At 40.7% G+C, this 23,420-nt stretch overlaps 1 protein-coding gene and 1 long non-coding RNA gene across 4 annotated transcripts in view; one reads left to right on the plus strand and one right to left on the minus strand.

Annotated features, from left to right (window-relative positions):
* Positions 1–21,417, plus strand: part of LOC116331685 (netrin-G2) — a 73,449-nt gene extending 52,032 nt beyond the window's left edge. For both annotated transcript variants that reach the window (XM_031754434.2, XM_031754433.2), the window contains exons 6-8: positions 14,882–15,049; positions 18,924–19,058; positions 20,171–21,417. In XM_031754434.2, coding sequence (XP_031610294.1) covers positions 14,882–15,049; positions 18,924–19,058; positions 20,171–20,394 — 527 coding nt within the window. In that variant the 3' untranslated portion in view covers positions 20,395–21,417. The remainder of the gene's footprint in view (positions 1–14,881; positions 15,050–18,923; positions 19,059–20,170) is intronic.
* Positions 21,418–22,580: 1,163 nt separating this feature from the next.
* Positions 22,581–23,420, minus strand: part of LOC120441010 — a 31,758-nt gene continuing 30,918 nt past the window's right edge. For both annotated transcript variants that reach the window (XR_005613710.1, XR_005613709.1), the window contains one exon: positions 22,581–23,032. This is a non-coding gene — a long non-coding RNA (uncharacterized LOC120441010). The remainder of the gene's footprint in view (positions 23,033–23,420) is intronic.

A 23,420-nucleotide genomic window follows, 5' to 3' on the forward strand; every position in this document is an offset into this window, starting at 1 on the left:
GATTTTTCTTGTGGTTGTTAACTTGACGTTTTGAAACCATGCTTGTGTTGGCTTCACTTTTCAGACCAGAAAGCTATATTTCCTTTTATATAATGTGTAACCCAACAGGTAACCCAACCAACCAAATCCTGAAGATTACTTTTAAGTTCATCAGCTTGAATTAAATGAGGGCAATCAGATGCCTTCATTTCTTCTTTTAGTTCTTTCATCTTTTAAGAGGCAACTGAGAAACAGGCTGAATCAAGATGTGACTCTTTATGTATGTTGATTTGATAATTTGGAATAGATCAATTAATAACTACATCTTGCACTGTTGCTTTTTCTGCAAATGAATATTTTGGATTATGTCAGAAACCCACAAGTCAGAGGAACAGCTGCATGAGACACATGGCCACAAAGCTAAATCTTTGTTTGAGCACGGGGAGAAAATGGAGGAGCATCCAGGAGGAGAAACTGAAAGAAAAGGTATCCCTTGTGTATGAAGTGTAGCGACTGTAGTTAGTAGCTCAGTGTAGTTAATGGTGTGCATGGTAAGTAGATTGTACTTTGTAACTTAAAACAAAAACTGTAAACAGTAGAACTGTATTTAAATTTTTGTTTCTTATGTTAATCATGGTTGTGATGTGTTAAGTCTCCCGCGAGTCTGAAAAACATTCACATGAGATTCGTGGCCACAAAACTACTTCCTCGTCTGAACACGGAGCAGGAAGGGAGGAGGAAGATGAGGAAGAAGAAAGAAAATCCAAAGAGACAGGTATCTAGTGGTGGAAAGTATGAAAATCTACAGCATATGTAGATTTATGTACCTTACTTTACTTGTTGTGCAGATGTGCTGTAGACTTAAATGAAACTTGGCAATCCTTAGGTCCCCTAATACATTGGAAACGACAGAGTATTTATCATAAATTCTCCTCATTATTTCAATCACAGCTGTGGCGTTTCAGACCACCACCAGTCTTAGGGACACATACATGAGAGCCAGAGCTGTAGTTATGTGTATAACATTAGTAGTTTTCTCCATGCGTTACACATCCTCCCATTAAGTTGATAAAACTATGTGGTGTTTCAGTCTCTCACGAGTCTGAGGAGCTCGTACATGAAACTCACGGACACGCATCCACAACCCAATCTCAGCACGGGGAAGAGAGGCATGCAGAAAGCAAAGGTACTGCGTTTTGTGCACAGTGGTCCAAATGATCTCATAGTGTTGGTTTCAGAATCCGATTTGGTGTGAGATCATAAACATAAGCAACTTTTAGCTTCTTTTAAGCAACTTTTACAGTTAAATGCTAACATGTTATAGAGGCTTTTGAGGGATGTTTTGTGAGTAAAAGCTGTGGTGTGACAGTTTCCCACGCATTTGAGGAACACGACGCTCACGGCCACAAAACGACAGCCTCATCTGAGCACGGTGAAAAATCACACGAGGTGGTGCATCGAGAACGAGGAGAAGAACGGAAAGGTGACAGTTCTATAAGCATTGTAGTGGCAACTCTGTAGCTAACTGTAGTAAACCTGTAGTGTCCTGACGCAAAACCGCAGAGATGCATTTTTATTTTATTTTTAAACACACATTCATGACTGTTTTGTGACAGTTTCCCACATGTTTGAGGGGCACACACATGAGACTCACGGCCACAAAACAACAACCTCACCTGAGCATGGCAACGGGCATGAAGAAAGAAAAGTTGAAGGGAAAGGTATACAGATGCGCTCTTCCTGCTCATGCTAAACAAATGCACTCTAGAATTATATAGCAGAGGGCATAGGCGAGTAAGGAAATATGCAGGTGATGAATGAAAACATGATTTATTTACTACAGAAGCCAGACATGGAAATGTGTCTCAGTTTTGGCTTGTTATGTCAGTGACAATTGTGGTGTTTCAGCTCCCCACAATTTTGCGGAACACGTACACGAGATTCACAGCCACAAAACAATAACCTCATCTGAGCATGGGGAGGAAAGAAAGGAGGAGGTGGAGAGTGAAAGTAAAGGTATTTTTAGAGCATAGTGGAGACAAAGTCTTTATAGATTTAACATGGGCTTTATTAATAAATAAAGCAGAAGAAATTAATGTTTGCCCAATGAGATTTTTTTCTGGTTCTGACTGAAAATTGTGTCAGGAGAACACACGCACGAGACTCACGGCCACAGAACAACCTCACATGGGCACGGATGGAGACACGAGGAGAATAAAGTAATACATCCTGAAACAACAGGTATTTTATCTTTTATGTTGTAGTGTCACGTGAATCACAGCACGCAGAAGAAATACAACTTGTTAACAATAATGATTGTGATGATTGTGTTGTGTCAGACCCCCACACATTGGAGGGGCATGTACATGCGCCTCACGGTCACACAACAACAACCTCGTCTGAGCACAGACAGCGGGAGCATATGGAAAGAAAACCTGAAGGTAAAGGTATTGTTGAAATCTAGTAGTAGCAGTTTTTTTTTAGATTTAATATAGCATTTTAGCTTAATTTTAGTACTAGTAGCAGTATTTGTATTTATTTATTATAGTATTTATTATTCTGAAATCAAACCCAATAGCCTGATCAAGAACCGAAGCTGTTCTGAAGGTGACTTTTAACCACAAGTTAAAAGTCACCTTCGGAATAAAGATGGCAACTTGCTTTTTTCTTCTGTTCAAGGCAATTGTGGGTTGCCAGTTCCCGTTAATATGTTGAGCTCCAATGTGAGACTCATGGTCATAAAACATCACATGGACATGGGGAGGAGGAGCATGTGGGAAGCAAAGCTGAAAAAAAAAGTCTCTCAGTTTAATGCACAGTAGTAACAAGTTTCTTTTTAAAACTCAAAAACCTCCTAAAAATTGGGGCCTGGAAGGACTGTATTAAGAAAAATAATTTTAATTTAATGTCTCAGTAGTTAGATTGTGTATTGGTTCATTTAAGATATAGTGCTAAATTTTCAGTATAACAGCATAACAAAAAATACAAAACAAACTAAATTGGCATTTCAGTTTCCCACCATCATGAGGAACACTTGCATGGGACTCGTGGCCACCAAACCGTACTTGAGCACGGGCATCAGGAAAGGAGGTGTATCCACTTTACAGTATATTTAGTGGGAACATGCAGGACGCAAAGCTGAAAGGACTGGCATTTGAGACTGGGAGGATCATATTCAGAACAATAATTTCAATTTGATGTTTCAGCAGCTGGATTCACAGCAATTAGGTTAAGATACTTAAGCTATTCTGCTGAATTTAATATGAATTTATTATACATATTATATATATTATACCAACTTATATTCATATATAATATATCATCTGAATATAAGAAAAAAAAAAACAACAGAAATGTTTCCTGATTATATAAATGTGTTTGTCAGGCCAACACAAGTCTGAGGAACACATACATGAGGCCCAGAGCCACAATATACCATCTGAGCACAGAACAGCTGAAATTACAGGTACCATATGAATAATCTTCTGCATTATATTTTTGCTAAACAGTGGCTAGACTGTTCCCCCAACTTGAAATTCCCAGCTACTATTAATTGTTGTGGTGTTTAAGCCTCCCACAACCCTGATGGACATGTGCATGGAGGACATGTAGAACAAGCCCATGACCACAGATCAACATCTGAACATGGACACCAGAAGCCTGAGGGACATGTGCATGGAGGACATGTAGAAGAAGCTCATGGCCATAGAGCATCTGAACATGGACACCAGAAGCCTGAGGGACATGTGCATGGTGGACATGTAGAACAAGCTCATGGCCATAGAGCATCTGAACATGGACACCAGAAGCCTGAGGGACATGTGCATGGTGGACATGTAGAACAAGCTCATGGCCATAGAGCATCTGAACATGGAGACCACAAGCCTGAGGGACATGTGCATGGTGGACATGTAGAACAAGCTCATGGCCATAGAGCATCTGAACATGGACACCAGAAGCCTGAGGGACATGTGCATGGTGGACATGTAGAACAAGCTCATGGCCATAGAGCATCTGAACATGGACACCAGAAGCCTGAGGGACATGTGCATGGTGGACATGTAGAACAAGCTCATGGCCATAGAGCATCTGAACATGGACACCAGAAGCCTGAGGGACATGTGCATGGTGGACATGTAGAACAAGCTCATGGCCATAGAGCATCTGAACATGGACACCAGAAGCCTGAGGGACATGTGCATGGTGGACATGTAGAACAAGCTCATGGCCATAGAGCATCTGAACATGGACACCAGAAGCCTGAGGGACATGTGCATGGTGGACATGTAGAACAAGCTCATGGCCATAGAGCATCTGAACATGGAGACCACAACCCTGAGGGACATGTGCATGGTGGACATGTAGAAGAAGCTCTGGCAACAAAGGGACAATGAACATGGACACCACAAGCCTGGACATGCGCATGGAGGACAAGAAGAAGCTCATGACCATAGAGCATCTGAACATGGAGACCACAAGCCTGAGGGACATGTGCATGGTGGACATGTAGAACAAGCTCATGGCCATAGAGCATCTGAACATGGACACCAGAAGCCTGAGGGACATGTGCATGGTGGACATGTAGAACAAGCTCATGGCCATAGAGCATCTGAACATGGACACCAGAAGCCTGAGGGACATGTGCATGGTGGACATGTAGAACAAGCTCATGGCCATAGAGCATCTGAACATGGAGACCACAACCCTGAGGGACATGTGCATGGTGGACATGTAGAAGAAGCTCATGGCAACAAACCGACAACTGAACATGGACACCACAAGCCTGAGGGACATGCGCATGGAGGACATGTAGAAGAAGCTCATGGCCATAGAGCATCTGAACATGGAGACCACAAGCCTGAGGGTCATGTGCATGGTGGACATGTAGAAGAAGCTCATGGCCATAGAGCATCTGAACATGGAGACCACAAGCCTGAGGGACATGTGCATGGTGGACATGTAGAACAAGCTCATGGCCATAGAGCATCTGAACATGGACACCAGAAGCCTGAGGGAAATGTGCATGGTGGACATGTAGAACAAGCTCATGGCCATAGAGCATCTGAACATGGACATCACAAGCCTGAGGGACACGTCCATGGGGGACATGTAGAACAAGCTCATGGCCATAGAGCATCTGAACATGGACACCAGAAGCCTGAGGGACATGTGCATGGTGGACATGTAGAAGAAGCTCATGGTGGCAGACCTACATCTGAACATGGACACCACAATCCTGAGGGACATGTCCATGGGGGACATGTAGAACAAGCTCATGACCACAAACCTACAACTGAACATGGAAACCACAAGCCTGAGGGACATGTGCATGGGGGACATTTAGTAGAAGCTCATGGCCACAAACCAACAACTGAACATGGACATCATAACCATGATGGACATGAGCATGGGGGACATGTAGAAGAAGCTAATGGCCATAGAGGATCTGAACATGGACACAACAAGCCTGAGGGACATGTGCATGAAACTCATGGCCACAGAATAACAACCTCATCTGAACATAGACATGGAAGGGAGGAAAGGGGACATACAGAAAGAAAAGGTATCTGATATATTAGGTATGATTAGCAGTGTATTTAATAGTTTAACGTACACTCATTGGACACTTTGTTAGGTATACATTGCAAGTATTGGATTGAACTCCATTTTGCTGTCAGAACTGTATTAATTTTTCCAAGTGTTCAGAGATGTTAGTTCTTACTGACGTGATAGCTTGGAAGCCATTTCAGTGCAGTGTTGTCACGACCAAAAAAACCAGATAGAGCTGATTTGAGCTTTTTGACACTGTTTTCCTTCTGGAGGCAGCCATCAGAAGATAGGTACACTATAGTCAAGTCAATGGATGGTACTCATTTGGAACTGTTGGAGCCCTAGGTGTGCCAAGAAAATATCCACTATACCATTAGGTTGAAAAGCCTAAACCATTGTTTAAGAAGGATGGATGCATGGTTTCATGTTTCTATCATGAATGTTGCAGCAGAAATCAAGACTCATCAGACCAGGCAACATTTTTCCAAACTTCTGTTGGCTAGTTTTGGTGAGCCCTTGTAAAATCAAGCCTCAGTTTCCTGTTTTCAGCTTACAACAGTTGATGGCTGTGTGGTCTTCTGCTGTTGAAGCCAACCAGTTTCAAGCTTTCAAAAGCATACTTTTCTGCTTCCCTTGGTTTTAACAAGTGGTTATTTGAGTTAATGCTGTTCCTATCAGCCCAGGGCAGTCTGGCCATTCTCCTCCGATCTCACCAACAATGTATTTTAGCCCAGAGAACTGTTGCTCTCTGGATAGTTTGTCTTTCTTTGGATTCTCTCTAGATTCTCTCCATAAAATCCAGAGATGATTGTGTGACAAAGTCCCAGCAGTTTCTGAAATACTCAGGTCAGCCCATCTGGCATCAACAAACATAACATTTTCAAAGTCCCTTAAATTGCCTTTCTTTCACATTCTGACGCTTGATTTGAATTTCAGCAGGTCATTTTGATCATGTCTATGTGTTTAAATACATAGAGTTGCTGCCATGTGATTGGCTGATCAGATATTTCCATTATTAACAAACAACTCAATAGGTGTAACTAATGAAGTGGCTGGTGAGTGTATATTATTGTACACTTGTACTGTCAGATAATCTTTCTCCATAAATAAAGCATAGCAACCCTTAGAAGAAAATTCCCCCTGAATACTTAAAACAGCAGAAATGTTTGTGTCTAATATTGATGGCAATTATTTTGTCAGACTCACACAACTCTGGGGGACACATATATGGCCACAAAACTTCATCTGAGCATGGAGAGGTGGGACATACAGACAGACAAGGTATATCTTTTTTAGATATAGGGGTAGTGGTAGTGATCACCCAGTAGATAAACTTTAATTGCAATTTTTTTAATGTCAAAAGAGAGAAATGGGGTCTCAGATGTGAGACGAATGTTCCCAAGCTTTAGTTGTTAAAGTGTTTGTGTTAATAACAACTGCTGTTTCAGACCACCACAAGTCTCATGGACATATGCATGAGGCTCATGGCCATAAAACAACACATGGACATGGAAGGGAGGAAGAGAGGCATACAGAAAGAAGAGGTATCTGTGACTGGGATTGTTTTACTGCAGTTATAGTTCCTTGTGTAGTACGCCTGTACTAACAGTCTTTCTCTATAAAGAAGCCTTAGCAACTCTGCTTCTGCATATTGGAAATTGTAGAAATGTTTGCTTCTAATGTTGATAACAATTATTTTGTCAGTCTCGCACAACTCTGAGGGACACACGCATGGCCACAGAACCTCATCTGAGCATGGCGAGGAGCATACACCCAGGCAAGGTATATAATTTAGATATAGTGGTTTGGATAGCTAGTGAGTGAAATATGCAGTGGATAAGCTTTAATGTTTCCAGGTTTTAGTTATTAAAAGTGACAATGGCTGTTTCAGACCACCACAAGTCTGCCGGACATGTTCATGAGAGTCATGGCCACATGACATTAACAACCTCGGGCACGGGGGAAGAAAGTCATAGAGAAGGAAAAGGTATTTGATGGTGGTCAGTTTGTTAGTTATATAATAAAACATACAGTAGAAAAACTTTTCTTACAAGCTAATAATATCACTTGACAAGTATTAAAAATTGGGCTACTTTAAACAGAAGAAATGTATCGAAATTCAAACTAATGACAGCTGAGATGACAGAAACTGCAGTAGGACCAAGTAAAGGAACAGAGATCGACATTGTTTAATTAGTTTTTTTTTTTTAGTTGAGGAAAGAACTATTTTCTTATCCCTTTTTTGGTTTTGATGTGACTGTCAACCACATGTGTGACGTGCACTGCACAAAAAGTTAAGGGAACACTGAAAACATGTGAGACGTCAATGGGAAAAAATCATTCTGGATATCTATACTGATATGGACTGGACTGGACTGAATTACATAACATAATGTCCCAGAGATGTTCTATTGGATTTAGATCAGGTGAACGTGGGGGTCAGTCAGTGATATCAATTCCTTCCTCCTCTAGGAACTTTCTGCATTCTATGGCCGCATGAGGCCGGGCATTGTTGTGCACCAGGAGGAATCCAGGACCCACTGCAATAGTGTAGGCTCTGAGAAGGATTGGCAGTCAGAGTGCCATTGCCTGTCCTGTATAGGTCTGTGCGTCCCTCCATGGATATCCCTCCCCAGACCATCACTGACCCACCACAAAAATGCTCATGCTCAACAATGTTACAGAGTATAACGTTCTCCACAGCTTCTCCAGATCATTTCATGTTTTTCACATGTGCTCAGGGTGAACCTGCTCTTATCTGTGAACGGTACACGGGCACTAGTATTGGAATTGCCAAATCTGCAATTCTATGGCAAATCACTGTCAGACTCCACTGTGCCAGACAGTGAGAACAGGTTCCACTAGATAATGTTGGATACCCTCTTGACGTCTTTCTGACATCTTCACCAAGGCCTGCTGGGGGTCATATTGTAGAGTTCTGGTGATCCTCATTCTGCTTGTCCTTGCATAAAGGAGTAGATACTAGTCCTGCTGAGGGTTTAAGGGCCCTCTAAATCTATGTTTGGCTCTTCTAGAGTAACGCCCTGCATCCAGGAATCTCCTGAATGCTCTTCAGACTGTGCTGGGAGACAGCAAACTTTCTAACAATGGCACATATTAATGTGCCATCCTGGATGAGTTGGACTACCTGTGCAACCTTTGTAGGGTCCAGGTATCACCTCATGCTACCAGTAGTGACACTCACCTAGACAAATGCAAAACTAATGAAAAAACAGCTAGAAAAGATAAGGAGGGAAAAGATGTCAATGCCTCCACTTGTAAACCATTCCTGATGTGCTGGGTTGTCTCTGGGTTTCCCCTCTAGTGCACTTGTTGTTAATTTCATTATAACCAACGCAGCTGAAGCTGATTAACAACCCCCTCTGCTACTTAACTCACCAGATCAATATCCCAGAAGTTTACTTAGTTGAGTCTACACTCTGGTTAAAAAGTGTTGCTTTACAGTTTTTGAACAGTAAAAAATGTTTGTACATGAGACTTATGACCACAAATCCCCAGCCTCACATGAACAACAGCTGAAAGGAACACTATCTATGCTATATGTTGTGCTAGGAATTTCATCATGAAATGTAGCTCATTTTTTCTTGACGTGTCATTGATGACTGTGGCTTTTCCCTCTCCCATAAATTTGACGGACATGTACGCGAGACTCATGGTCACAAAACAAAAATTTAATTTTACCATCAAGAGATGGAGCATAGCGAAATAAAATTTGAAAAGACATGCATTTTGTTTATATGTAACCCTTTTGATGTTCAGTTGACTTACACAAGTTAGAAAGAGTATATTACTTGTGATGCAGGCGGTAGAAGAAACTTTCACCATCACTTAACCTTGGCAGCCTACGGTGAAAAATGAAAACTGGAAAAAATAACTAAATATATGTCTTCAGCTAAATGATGGCCTGTCTGTCAACATGAACCATAAGGCTAAATTTAAGTCTGTTAGCAAAAGCAGAGCCATTTTTTTATAATTTTTTTTATATCTAAGACAATGAATGATGCAGAAGGGCTGGACAGAGAAAGCAAATAGCATAAAGGATGGCATAGAAATAAATGGGCAGAGTAGAAAAAGAAGATGAATTTCACACTGAAGATGCTCCTGGAAAAAAACAGTTCTGTTTCTGTGTTTTTCCCACATTTTAAACACCGTTGTGTTCTGTCTGATCAACACATTATAATGCAGAAAGAACACATATCGTATTACATTAGAATGCATGAATGGAATCTGCATTAGCAAAGGCTTTTTCCACAAATCTTTTTTTGATTTTTGTAGTCTCTGTGTTTCTTTACAAAAAAAACCTGAGATAATCTGTGCGGCATCAATATAGATTGATTTCTGAGTTGTTGCTCATTTGTAGCGCACCATGGCATTGAAAAAGCAGAATGGGAAGTAGTTGGTCGTGAGGAGGATGAAGACAGAGAAGAGGAGAAGCAAAAAGGGAAAAGGAGAGGTGGGATTTGAAACGTGAAATAATCACTCAGTGATTCATCTCTGGTCAGACAAATTTATCGTGATGAGATTAACAGGGGACACCGTCCTGAATTTATCCAAAATGTTATAAAAAGCCAGCACGGAAGATACTCCGTGAAATGTAATGACTTTGTTCATTTGAGCTCCCTAACAGATTTCATTATCCACATATGAAAATAAAATTATGTGCAATGTTTCATTGGGTCCCTGTCTCTAAAAAAAAAAACTCTGGACACAAGATTTGCTAAATACATCACAGTGTTTTGGGTTTTATTCTCTGCCTCTAGTAGCTGAAACAGGGTCACCAATTTTCTGCATAGCTTTAAATTGTTTAATACAATATTTACCATAAGTTTACCCAGTTATCTGTTCAAATTTCTATATTAATGTGTATGAAATCACCCTTGTCCTTTCTTTACTTTGGACCACCAAAGTCTCACCACAGTCTCACTACAGCACTGTGGTGGGATTGGTGGCTCGTATTTAGCCTCTGGTATAATTTGAATATGATCATTTATTGTATAACTGTTGTGCCAACTACTGTTTGGCAACTTTGTTTATAATTAATTGGCAGTGTTTCAGGACCAGATATTAATCTTTCACGCTGAAAATATGCTTTTACAAAAAGAACTAAAATGATTATCTAAAATGAAAGGTTTTTTTATTTCAAGTTATTAAACAATAAGGAAAATATGCTTGATATTTACTGAATGTATCCAGTGTATCAATTGCATTTATGTTGGCCCAATTCCACAAAATTTTACATTTTGCATTGTACTTATGCAACAAAATTACATGTAAAAGTCAGCTATACCATATTGCCAGTCCAACTTAGAAATTTTAAAGCCAAGTGTGGCATGCCTGTACTTTCTTTACTGCATATACATGCTGTCTGACCAGCGAAGAAACACTGCACTACTTAAAGATTTTGTCAGCTTTATAGAACAAAGCAATCCCCTTCTTTAAGGTAGGATCTAGTGGGAATCCCTGCCACCTCCTCCAATAAGCACCTCTATAGTACTGACACTGACCTTTAGGGTATACTAGCTCCTGCTGTGTGAAGCTATAGTGCTGTAGATGGCTGTAGCACAGTGAATGATCTGGAGCTGACTTTTAAACAGAGATTGCTTCATCCCTCAAGGGCTGCTGAAACTTTTGATCTCAGGAGAGCCCCAGGCCAAACAGTTGTTTGGGATCATATACGATGATTTCAAAGGTAAGAGACCAACACAAACACAAGGTCTGAAGAACAAGACAGAAAACCTGAGCTTAATTAAATCCTGTGGATTTTGGGTCAGTGGATTGTAAAGTGTTTCTTTGTCATTTCACGAAACTGTTGATGATGCTTTTCAAGTAGAAAACCTGTGGAAGAATTCCCTCCTTTGTATGTTGTCTGTTTTTTCATTTCACTCATTCTTTCTCTATGCATCTGTGGCTCCTTCGTGGTTGTGTTTATGTGCATGATCAAGGTAAGAATCTGGATTTAAATGCATGTATGAATCATCAAACTGTTACCTACACTGACAGTGCATTTATTGATTTTTAGAAAGGATGGTTGTTCACATAATGCACCATTATTCCACCAACCTCGAAGCTTCTCTGATGCAGGTTGTTTCCTCTCTGTCTCGCAATATAACTGTCGTTTAATGTTAACGGTTCACAATTGATAAATACCAATAAAGCAGCATCTTGACTCATAACGTTAATTTGTGGAACAATGTCCCATTGCCTCTCTAGTCTGTGGAGTAATTGGCCATTTATATTTAATTAGGCAGTTCTTCCCCCCACTGCTAGCGTGGTTCCCTCAGTGCTGAGAGAGGCACTTTACTGTGCTTCTCTCGCTGGCTTCCTTTAAACCAGCTCATTAATATTTCAGCTGGCATCATCAACCAAACAATAATAAAATAATAATGTGACGGCTGATTAAACAGCTAAACTCCGACTTTTTAATGTGCATTTAAATGTGTATTTGCATAAACATGCCTGGTAAACGCCTCTTTAGAGGACAGTGATGCCTTGCAGCACACCACTGCAGCCAACTTCTAAAGCTTAATAAAACCTTAATTAGGTACGAGTCTCAGCCAAGATAATCGTAAAGAGACTGTCGAGCAACCTCTCCTCTCTTACACCCTTCTGCACAACACAGATCCTACACTAGGTTATACTCGGCTTTTTTTATTTTTCTCTCTGTGGAAAAATTATACAGAGATCTTAAACCATTCTCCACATTATCACTTTTTTCTTCATTTTGGTTTTGGGGTGCAAAACTTGTAACAAGTCTTAATTTATCAAGCGTACAAGCAAAAGGGAGTAAAAACCTGAAATCAAATCTGCTCGGATAATTCATGAATTACAAAGAGAAATTTTAATTAAGAGCTCTGATTACTCAGCACTTTATAAAAGGGAATTTAAAACAGTGTGAATGGAAAAACCAACAGTGAAAAGAGGAGAGAGCAGGGCTGGAGTGTAGGACCAAAAATACAAAATTTTTTGTTATATTGATTGATATTTACAATATAGAATAATGAAGGCGGAAACGGCATCTGCACATTTATGCACAGCTTGTCCTTGGGTCCACATTGATATAAACATATGATTTTTTAAGAAGAACAATTAGAAAAATTACACAGACAAATTCAAAACAAAAAAACTTAACTCGAAGTTTAATTACGAGATCTGAAATCTGTAGACAGCACCTGTATGCTGGTAGTGCAGGTAGGTAACTTGCACACCTGTGAGGACACTTTGTTGCCAGCCAGACATTTTGCAAGGTCCTGATTATTTAAATATATGTCAGACTGGCATAGAAAGAAGTTGTCAACTACCTGATTACTACAGTGTTGGGTAATGCAGTAGTGTAACAAGTTACTGTACATATTTCAGTGATTGTTGTACATTATCTTGTTACTCAGGTTGTAAAGGTTCTTAAGTTATCTGCACGCCGGGAACATGGAAAGGCAAAAAAAAAAAAAAAGCACAAACAAACTTGTGTTTTGTTCCCATGGCTACAGCTTATTTCTGCTCACATGCAGGAGGAGGAAATTTGGCATTGAGGTGTGTAACTTTTAAGCATTGGAGAGATCAGCATTACTTTTATAATTACTGGTGAAGTGCAAACTGCATGCAGGATAGAAACAGGTGGATTATGCTGAGAAGTGTCAGACAGGGTCCTAATGCAAAGCTGGTAAAAAACTCAGATTAATGTTAAAGTTGAGTGCATTTTGACCCGAGTCCAGCAGCCAGACCCTGAACTTCAACAGGTAACAAAGACAATGATGAGCAGTCAGGCTTTTAATGTTATTGCCTCCATTTCTACAGTAGAATCACCATGGCATCGTTTTAAGGTCTCTTTGTGCCAGTTTTCATCTTTGCTTAGTCTTTTTTTTTGTGCTCGTACCTAAACACTAAAAGAAAGGACTTATATATGTCCTCAGTAGTTACCTGGTAATTACAGTGACACTATGTTTCAAGTAATTTACAGGGTAACGCGAAAGTACTGTAATGAGTAGTTCCCCAAGTAGTTAGCAAGTGGTTGTGGGACTGTTGTTGCAAAGTAAAACTGGTTACAAAGAGCTACATGGAGCTGCACTGAAAACCTCCTCGCAACTCTGCAAACACTCAGCAATTACTCACTTGCACATTATTAAGTTTTGCTCCTGCCCGAGTGTGCTTGGGACCAGTCGGCATCTTACATTCAAACAGTGGGTGACTGTAGCAAGATGCTAGCAACCAAAGTAATCAAAATGAGGTTGAACTTGTCCAAAAACAAATTGCTGCAAATTTCCTCTCATAGCTGGAAGTTTCCAGGGTCTCTAGGCCTGTGTGATTGAGGCATAAGACAGGGGCAAACTAAAGCTTTTATATACTCCAACAATACGGCTTTGAAAAGTTCAGGTGCTAAACTGGCCTGTCTTCAGTCCAAACCTGTCACTCATTAAAAAAAAAAAATATGCATGTTATAAAGGAAGCCCTGAACTGCTGAGCAGCTGAATTCTGTATCAATTTGCATCGTCAACATTTTTCTTTTAAGACTACAGAAATTGATCCAGTAAGTTCCTAAACTGAGTTTTGTTGATAGAAGACCTGATGCAACACGGGGCAAACCTGACCTTGGTCAGAATTTACACATTGCTGCGCTCAAATTTTTAAAAAATCATCACATTTAAAAAATAAAGAAACAAAGTTTACTGTTACTACATTGACTTTTGTGGTATTTTACACATGCTCCAAAAATGATTCAGATTGACTCATCGCCGAGGCGTGAACAAAGACCAGTTTTCCATCAGCCTAACCAGGGTCAGACCATTTTCATAGTGTCAAGCGCAGTCTCCAAACACTCTCTGTACCACTCACCTCAAACTAATTCCCTTAGTTACTATTCTACAGCTTATAATCTGCTCATTCTGTAACACAATTAAATTCCCAGAGACAATTACCATGCTTGTATTCACACAGCTGCACACATAGCCACAAACACGTGCACACTCACACACACACACACACCCATAGCCAGGATAGTGCAATTCCCATCAGTAATCAGTGCAGCGCAGTGAAGCAGACTCAGCAAACCTGTGAGTGTAGTAATGGAGAGGGAGTGGTCTGTCTTTATTGAACCAATATAGAGTGAGAAAGGGAAGCCATAAAACACACACGGCATCATTTGTTTCTCCACTGACATCTAAAAGTAAAACTTTCAGACATTTTATATAAGCTCAGCTCATTTATCATTTCCTTCTGTCACCCAAAAACACCTCCAAGACTGCAACACCCCCCACCCTCCTATCCCATTTCATTCATGAATCTTTTTTTTTTTCCTACACCTGAGAAGAAATTTGAAATCCGCCACTTTTTCTTTCAGACTGCGAGTGCTACGGCCACTCCAATCGCTGCAGCTACATCGACTACCTGAACATCGTCACATGCGTCAGCTGCAAGCACAACACCAGGGGCCAGAACTGCCAACACTGCAGACTGGGATTCTACCGCAACGCCTCTGCCGAACTGGATGATGAGAGCGTCTGCATCGGTGAGTCTGCTGGGAAACGGCGAGAATATGTGGAGGGGGGGTGGGGATCTTGAGCGCATCAGTATGACAGCAGTGGATGTATGTGTGTGTGTGTGTGTGTGTGTGTGTGTGACTGACAGTGAAACAGATAAGAAGATCCATTAGGTGCCGTTAAATTTTCAAACAACTACTCAGATGATGCATTTTAAGTTAAAAACAAAGTTACCAACACTTGGTAGTGTAGCGGTGAAATTTTAATGCATAGTGTTTAATGCAAGTGTTTTTTCAGCGGCACTTTTATAAAACATATTTGGCTATGTTTGCTTTGAATTGAGAGAGGGCAAGATAATTACGGGATTATAGTGCCATCAGATTCAAGCCGTGTGCGTTTACATCCATATCAGAGAAAAAGTGAAGAAATAGCCTTGTTTTAGACACTTATTCTCAAACTGCAGGGAACATACAGTTCTAACAAAATCTTAAAGCCGCTCTAATTGATAGAAACAAACAAAGCAGAGGATGATACGACTACTAGTGATGAAATCTCTGCTTGTTTCGGGGCTTTCTTGCCTTTCAGCGCGGTCTTAAGTAAGTGGAACAGTATACACAGGTGACTGATGTGGCCAGTCAAGAAGTTTTTATTGCTTGGAAATCAAAGCTTTGTGAGTTTCTAAGGGCTTTTTCACTGCTATCTTAAAGCTTGGTGGACTACAGTTTGAATAAAAGAAGTCAGACACTGTTCAGCCAGTACTAATGCGAACACCCTCAGGCATCCTTTAAGCTAGAAGCCAACTCTTTAAACTCATATCATGTCTTCTGTTCTACCATGCAAAGCCAAAACAATGAAGAACATAAACTGTAGGAATAGTTTATAACTGTACTGTAAAAAAAAGAATAGTTTTGTATTGTTATTTGCAGTGATATGCAGGATAATGTGTGTTTGTTTTAAAGTCAGTCACATTAAGGGCACGTCCTGATAAGAGGTCACTCTGTTTGCATAGCTGTGGAGCGGAAAATCTGGTGTTGATTTGGATCCATCTCTAGGTGGACTGCAGGGGGTTGGAGGGTAAACTCACTGCGGTCAGGGCACACACAGGGCCAGGCCTTGGAGTCAGCACAAATAAGGTCCCATTAGCTTATCTGCCAGCACACTGGCACACCAAGTGTGGCAACAGAAATCAGTTCAAACTAGCATCTCTAGAGCAAGAAGCCAAACACTGTAAAACACAAATGTGTTTGCACTCAGTCTCCCCACACACATTCACAGATAAAAGCTCCCGTACGTCAACCAATACTGATGCACATGACCCACAAACACAGGAATGCCAACCACATCGCTGTGGTTGTCTTAATCTCAGACTCTCGGCTTTTTCCCACTTCTATTAATTTTTAATACTAAATTTTATAATAAATTACTAAAGGCGATCTTGGGTTTTCTCAAAAGACAAGCTATTGGCTTACATCAAGTTATGATAGAATCATCAGTTCATCATCAAGTGACTGACAAATGTATCCTAAATATGCAGCTCTGCAGTTTTTGAACCTTTTATCTGCTGCCAGCTGTCACTGATCTCAATATTATTCAAGGATATATGGATTTGGAATCCTAATAACTAGTGGAAATAAAGCAATTTATTAAGAAAAAAATAGTATTACGTTTAGTCTATACATATTAATATAGAATATCCTTATGTGTGTAAATGAGAAAAAGTGAGAACACTTTCTGCTCAACTCTGGGCGGCTGTGCACTGACTGACAGCTCTCACATCAGCTCAAGTGAACTGCACTAAATAGACAAATGAACTGAGAGTGTTTTAACCAAACTACAGCAGGCAGGGGAGACTTCACAGCACACTGTATATATGGAGTATTTTTGTGACTTTGCAGCTTTCTCCAGCACAGGCAGTTTGTAACCCAATTTAAAAACTACCTGATAATGGCACTGGGATCCATCCATCTTCTTCGGTTCATCTAATCCAGGGTCATAACTGGACTGGAGCCCAGCTGTCATAGGGCAAGAGGTGGGCTACACCCTGGACAGATTGCCAGTCTATCCCACAGAGGGAGAGAGACACAACCATTCACAGCTATAGGCAATTTGCAATTACCAGTTAACCTAATGTGCATGTCTTTGAACTGTGGGAGGAAGCTGGATCACAGCTGTGGCCTATAGATTCGAACCCAGGACCTTTTTGCTATGAGGCAGTGGTGCTAACCACCACACCACCATGCTCCTCGCGTTAAAAAAATATAACTCACACTTTAAGAAGGCTTCTAAAGTTGTTGAAAAATCCTTACCTGCAAGGGTCTTGAGACCTCCCTCGGTTCTTTATATTTTGCTTTCAAGGAGTCAGACATTCTTGTATTTTTTAAAGTGGTCTTCAGCACTAGTTCTCCAGGTTTTCTCAACCATTCAAGCATTTAAAAAGTCACCTAATTCAAGGGAAGAACCAGTGTAGGGTCTACACAAAACAATTTAGCAAAGAACCAAAAGAAACCATTTTAAATTGTATGTTTAGGCACTTTGTTACTAGCAGCCTGTCACAAAAACCCATCATTTGCTCCCATTACTTTAGTTAAATCTACAAATAATGACAAAAAAAAAAAATGCAAATAGATGAACACTTGGCATTTTCTGCATGGTATGCAGTGTGTCTTTAAAAAAAATTAGAGAACTGGACAAGTGGAGACTAGAAGCAGAAGTGCCAGGCCTAAAAAACAACCTATAACAGATGAACAATATCTGAAAGTCTTGTCTTTAATAAGTGGGGGGGAAAATCCAGTAAAGACCTGACGCAGGACCTGAGAGCTACATCTGGCCCCTCAGTTCATCCATCTACTGTTCAATGAAGCCTCATCAGAAATGGTCGTCTCAGTGGAAGTGTGGCTGTCAAGAAGCCATTCTTAAGGAAGAGAAACAAGGAGAAAAGTCTGAGGCATGCGTAAGAGAGGTGTAACAGTTAGTGTCTACAGCAACCTGTGAAACACAGTGGAGGACCTGTCCTGGTTTGAGGCTGCTTTTCAGCCAGTGATGTTGGGGATCTTGTCAAAATTGCTGGAATTATGAGCACAAAAAAAGTACAGCGAACATCCAAAGAAGAGCTTTGAATGTCCTTCAAGTAGCCTGGAGAACTAGTCCTGAAGACTACTACTAAGAAAATACAGGAAAGCTGCCTGAGAGAGCTCAGGCTGTTTAGAGAATAAAGGCGGTTGTACCAAATGTTGACATTTAGTCTCATTAGAATTGTACTAACTCTGTTTTTTCCTTATATACTCATATAATTAAATACTGTGTATGTTAGCATATGCATTGAATTTGGAGACAAATCAGAAAAGTCTTTGCAAAGATAGGTATTGTTCATTCTGCCACATGTCAGCGATTTTGCTGAAAAACTCTATAACCTGTAGTTAGACCTTGAAAATTTGTACTCTGCTGTTTGAGAATAAATGATACCTATGAGATGCCTTTGAAATCATAACAGTTTGGTAGCCCAGACAGGACTACATTGATCACACAATCATGGAGTTTTGCATGAAAAAAAAAAGTAAAGAAAAAACTACACTGAATTTTGAACAAGGTGAAACACTGCAGGCTAATCATTAATATATTTCTGGCTGAAAAATTGCCTCGAATTCAGCCCTGAATGTCTTCAACACTGGGACGCCTTTAGAGAAACTCCACCTCACACCCACAGAACCAGAGCTCTGAAGTTGTTGAACATCAAACACAACTCAGTGGTCTGAATACAAATGTGCAGATTTTGAGCCAAACTCATTTCAAGTGTAGATTAACCCCGCCCCCACCCAAAAAAAAAAAAAAAAAAAAAAATGAAAGGAGGCAAGCATTTATAACCGACTCGTTCTGTTCTTCTTCTCTACCCTTCTCTTCTTTCAGAGTGTAACTGCAACCAGATGGGCTCTGTTCATGACCGGTGTAACGGCACAGGTTTCTGCCAGTGTAAAGACGGGGCCACGGGGGCCAAATGTGACGACTGTCTGCCAGGATACTACTGGAAGCAAGGCTGTTACCGTGAGTATGGGGATACTGACTTTTGGTGGTTTAAAAAAAATTCGAGTTGAGGAAACATTGCAGTCTTTTCAGGGCCTTTGCAAGTGCACCATCCATTTAGCTCGTGCAGCTCCGGATGTTGTCCGTTCTCACAGAGGAATAGATCACGTAGCTCATTAGTGACATCAGCCTCTTATTTAATTGATGACCCTGTCGCACCTTAACCCTATTATGGGGAAACGCCTTCCTTATGCCATCTACCATCGAGCCATTGCCCTCAGTCTCAAGTAGACCCAACTACACACACACACATACACAAAAACAAATGTATCTGTCTGTGAGTTTTTTATTACAATATGGAACATGCTGCACTAAAAGGCCGTGCAGTTTGTTTTAGCTGTGACATCTTACTCCAGATATTCCCAGGCAACAGAACCAATTATCTTTGGTGTAATAAAAAAATGTTAGCACATGTAATTACTTCTTGTCACGGAAGCCGGATCCCTTTTCCTCTCAAAACATTTTTAGGTCAAGTATGTTATGTGGTACAGCTACCCAAGTACCTATGTTCCTAACGATGCTTATTCTTCCAAAAGACTCCTGAACAAATATAATACATGTTGTGTATTTTCTGCTGGATTTGATACAGTGATTTTGACCTCACCCTGAGAAAGTGCATGCTCAAGAAAAACAGTCAAAGAAAAGGGCTGCAATAACAAAAAAAAAGAAAAAAAAAGGCAGGTGTTACCTGTTGTAGTCCCCGAGGCAAAGACTGGAGAATTTATCTTGGCTCTTTCCTTCCTGCTCTTTCTTTTCTACTTTGTTCTTTCTGCCCTGGATTCCTCTCCTCCTCCCCGTTTCTCTGTTTCCTATCATGTTTTGTCTAACATTGCCCCTTCTATCATCCCCCACCTGTCTTCCTCTTTGCCATACATCTTTCCTTCGTCTTTGTGCTCTTTACTCCCCCACTATCCTTTTACCACCTGTCATTCTGTCACTTCCCCGCATGCTCTTTATTCACGACTCGTTTCTCCCGTTCACCTTACCTCTGCAAATCCTTCACCCTCCATCCTCTACGCCACTTCCTCCCTTTGCTGGTCTTTCTTTTCTCGCCTTTCTTTTCTTTTCTGCAGCAAACGTTTGTGACGAGGAGATGCTCCTGTGCCAGAACGGAGGAACGTGCTACCAGAACCAGAAGTGCATCTGTCCTCCGGAGTTCAAGGGGGTACTGTGCCAACATTCGCGCTGTGAGGCGGGCAAGGACTGCAACGGCGCTTCTTTGCCGCACCCTTCCACGGCCACCCTGCTGCTCGGCACTCTGCTAACCTACCTGCTGGCCACATTAACGCCCCATTGAGCCACGAAAATCCTCCCCACCCCCCAACTCCACCCGCCCCCCTGCCTCACACCTAAAACATGTGTATATGAGCGTATTTGTGAGGCAACGGGTGACCCAAAATGGGAATGGGTCGTCCCTGTAATGGACCCAACACTGCAGCACTCTTAAAAGCGCACACGCTCACCGATCACTACTCGACTCCCGTTCCCATTTCAAACACACATGCGCACTTCACAGGACTGTAATGGCACCGGGTGTACACTCAGGTGTGCGAAGGACAAACAGAGAATAAATATGAGCAACCTCACTGAAAAAAGATGCAGTCAAAAAGGGGGGGAAAAAAAGAAAAATCATACCAACCACTGTTCCCTTTATTCCTAAGCTGGAGCAATGTGCATCAAACCAAAAAGCATAGACAAAAACTTAATCACCACTGTTTCACATCAAAGGGAATGGCTGTTGTAATCACAAGACTTTTCTGTTCTTTTTTCTTTTTTTAAATTTCTTCTCTTTCTCGGTTGACTTGCGGATCTCACTTGCGACTGACGTCGAGGGCGCGCGGTCGGGCTCAGAGTGAGGACAAGGCATGTCGACAAGGGTCGAGCGGAGAGGCGCTTGTTTGCTGAGGCCTACGTAGTATATTAACCAGGTTTCATTTTTTTTCTCTTAATCTGAGACTTGATTTTACATTTATTCTATTCCTGCTGCATTTTTTTTCTAAAAAAAAATATATATCTTCAGTCATTGTATCTAATGTGCCCACTAGCAGTTGCTGAGATTATACATATTATATAATATCCAGGGGGTTATGAATTATAATACATTAGTCACTATTATGGTTGTTATAGGAATGAGTGATTGTTGCCACACTTAGCGAGATTTAATCTTCACACAGTATTCAGGAAGAAGAATTTAACTAATCAGAAGTCTAAAAGAGAGAGAAAAGATATGAACCACGTATCGATATTATATGACATTATTTGAATATTTTTTGTAGAAATTATTTTTGTTTGGAGTTACAATAAATTATAAAAAAAGAAATACATTTACATCTATTCCAAAAAGAGCATTTTATTACACTGAGTCTAAACCTTGCAGTAAATGACTGTTAATTTGCCTTCTTGATTGTACTTTTTTTCATTCAGTCGGTGTCCACAGTTACTTGCTATTAATCATCTTCTTTTTCAGGGGGGTAGCAGGCGGAGAGGGGGTGTTACCAAAAAAAAGAAAGAAAGAAAAAAGGCATCATTGCAATTCATTTTATCTATTTTATTCTCTTTGGACATAGTGTTGAATGCTTATTACTGCGAACGGATTATTCCGATTTATCCGCCGACAGTCTGTCTGACAATCACAAAGAACTGTTTCCTGTCAAGAGAATATAAATTATTTTATTCTGATAAAAGTTGCAAAAGAGTTTTTATATCTGGAAATGCCACTTGCACATGCAGTGAAAATAAGGGGCTAATTAAAAATCTTTTCCACAGTAAAAACAACGGAGATACACAGTGATTCACGTCAGCCCCGAGTGACCAAGGGACTGACCCTGACGCCCGATCTTTCACTCTTCTCTACTTCCAAGGCTACGAGACGTGTAACGTTCATGCGAAAATGTCTTTAAAGCTTATATCTTATGCAAAACTACAGTTTAATTACACTTATCCCATTGCTGAGTCAGTCGAAGTACAAAGTGGATCAAGATACATGGATGCGGCATTACATTAGGATACAGTGTACATCAAAGATGAAAGCGGGACTAAGCCTGTGAGAAATGACAAGACGGGGATTCTGGTATTACTCCCCTCTGTCTGAGCTGCTGGTAGCTGTATTAGCTATTCTGTGTGTAGGGCTCATCCCCTCTGAGCCTGAACGGTGTCAAGAACTGAGACTTGGGAAGGAATAGTTTATGAATGTAGAACATTGAGAAATGATGTAAGCCCACATTTCATTGTGGATCAAAGAGCAGGTAATAGTCACGCTGAGAAAAAAATGCATTATTGACTGAGTGTACTAGACGCAGTACAAATATCCACCTTGTGAACAAGGAAAACATGATTAAGTCTGGTTGATAATAAGGTCTGTGATTTGAAACGAGAAAGAAGTGCATGACCTGACTAAGTTACTTCGTGAAGTTCAGGACTGTAAAGACAGCGCACGATATTTTAAATTAAAGGAATACTTTTACATTTTGGAAATAAGCAGATTTGATTTATTAAGAATATTGATAAGGGTTTCATACTGAAAATACACAGAAAGGTTACAGTGAGAAGGTAGTTAGGTTAGCATATTAGGCACGTTTGAAGCGTGAGGAAATAGCAAGCCACTGTAAAATAATACATAGGCCACGACATTGAATAATACTGATCATCTGGTTGCAACACAATGTTATGCCGGGACACACTGGCTTATGGCATTTCTGTTTCTGACCACCCACCAAAAGGTTGTTGCTGTGGGTTCCCACAGTAGACGCACTCTCATGAACACATCGCCAACTTCCCAGTCCAATCAAGTATCCGTGGGATGTGCCGGTAAAAGATTAATCCATCGAGGCTTCACTTGTATCCCACAGGACCCGAAGGATCCACTGCCAATGTCCTGGTGCCAGACTTCCCCAGAGCTTCTGTACCCATATCGCACCCGGCCAGTGCTGTTATGGCTGAAGGGGAAATACACAGTTTTACCAGATGGTTTTAATGGTTTAATTAGTTTACAGGAAATTAAAAAAAATACCCACATTTACTATATATATAAGTTCCATGCAGTGACTTTTGTAGAGAGCTAACCAGAGAAGACTTCCCTCAACCACGCACATTTAACACACTAATGAGACAAACTGTACCAGATCAAAACATCCATGTTTATGATTATGTGATAAATGACTTCTAGTCTTTTATATGTGCTGACAGTTTTGAGTATTTTCTGCACTCCTTCCAGGCCTGACTGAAAAAGCTTATTACCTCCATGCTTACCATCAAATATTTACCATTAGATGACAATGAGCAATGGTGGAGGACTTTTCAAGAACTGTTCCCTTAGTAAATGTA

The sequence above is a fragment of the Oreochromis aureus genome, linkage group 7 (assembly GCF_013358895.1).
Source record: "Oreochromis aureus strain Israel breed Guangdong linkage group 7, ZZ_aureus, whole genome shotgun sequence".
Lineage (NCBI taxonomy): Eukaryota > Metazoa > Chordata > Actinopteri > Cichliformes > Cichlidae > Oreochromis > Oreochromis aureus.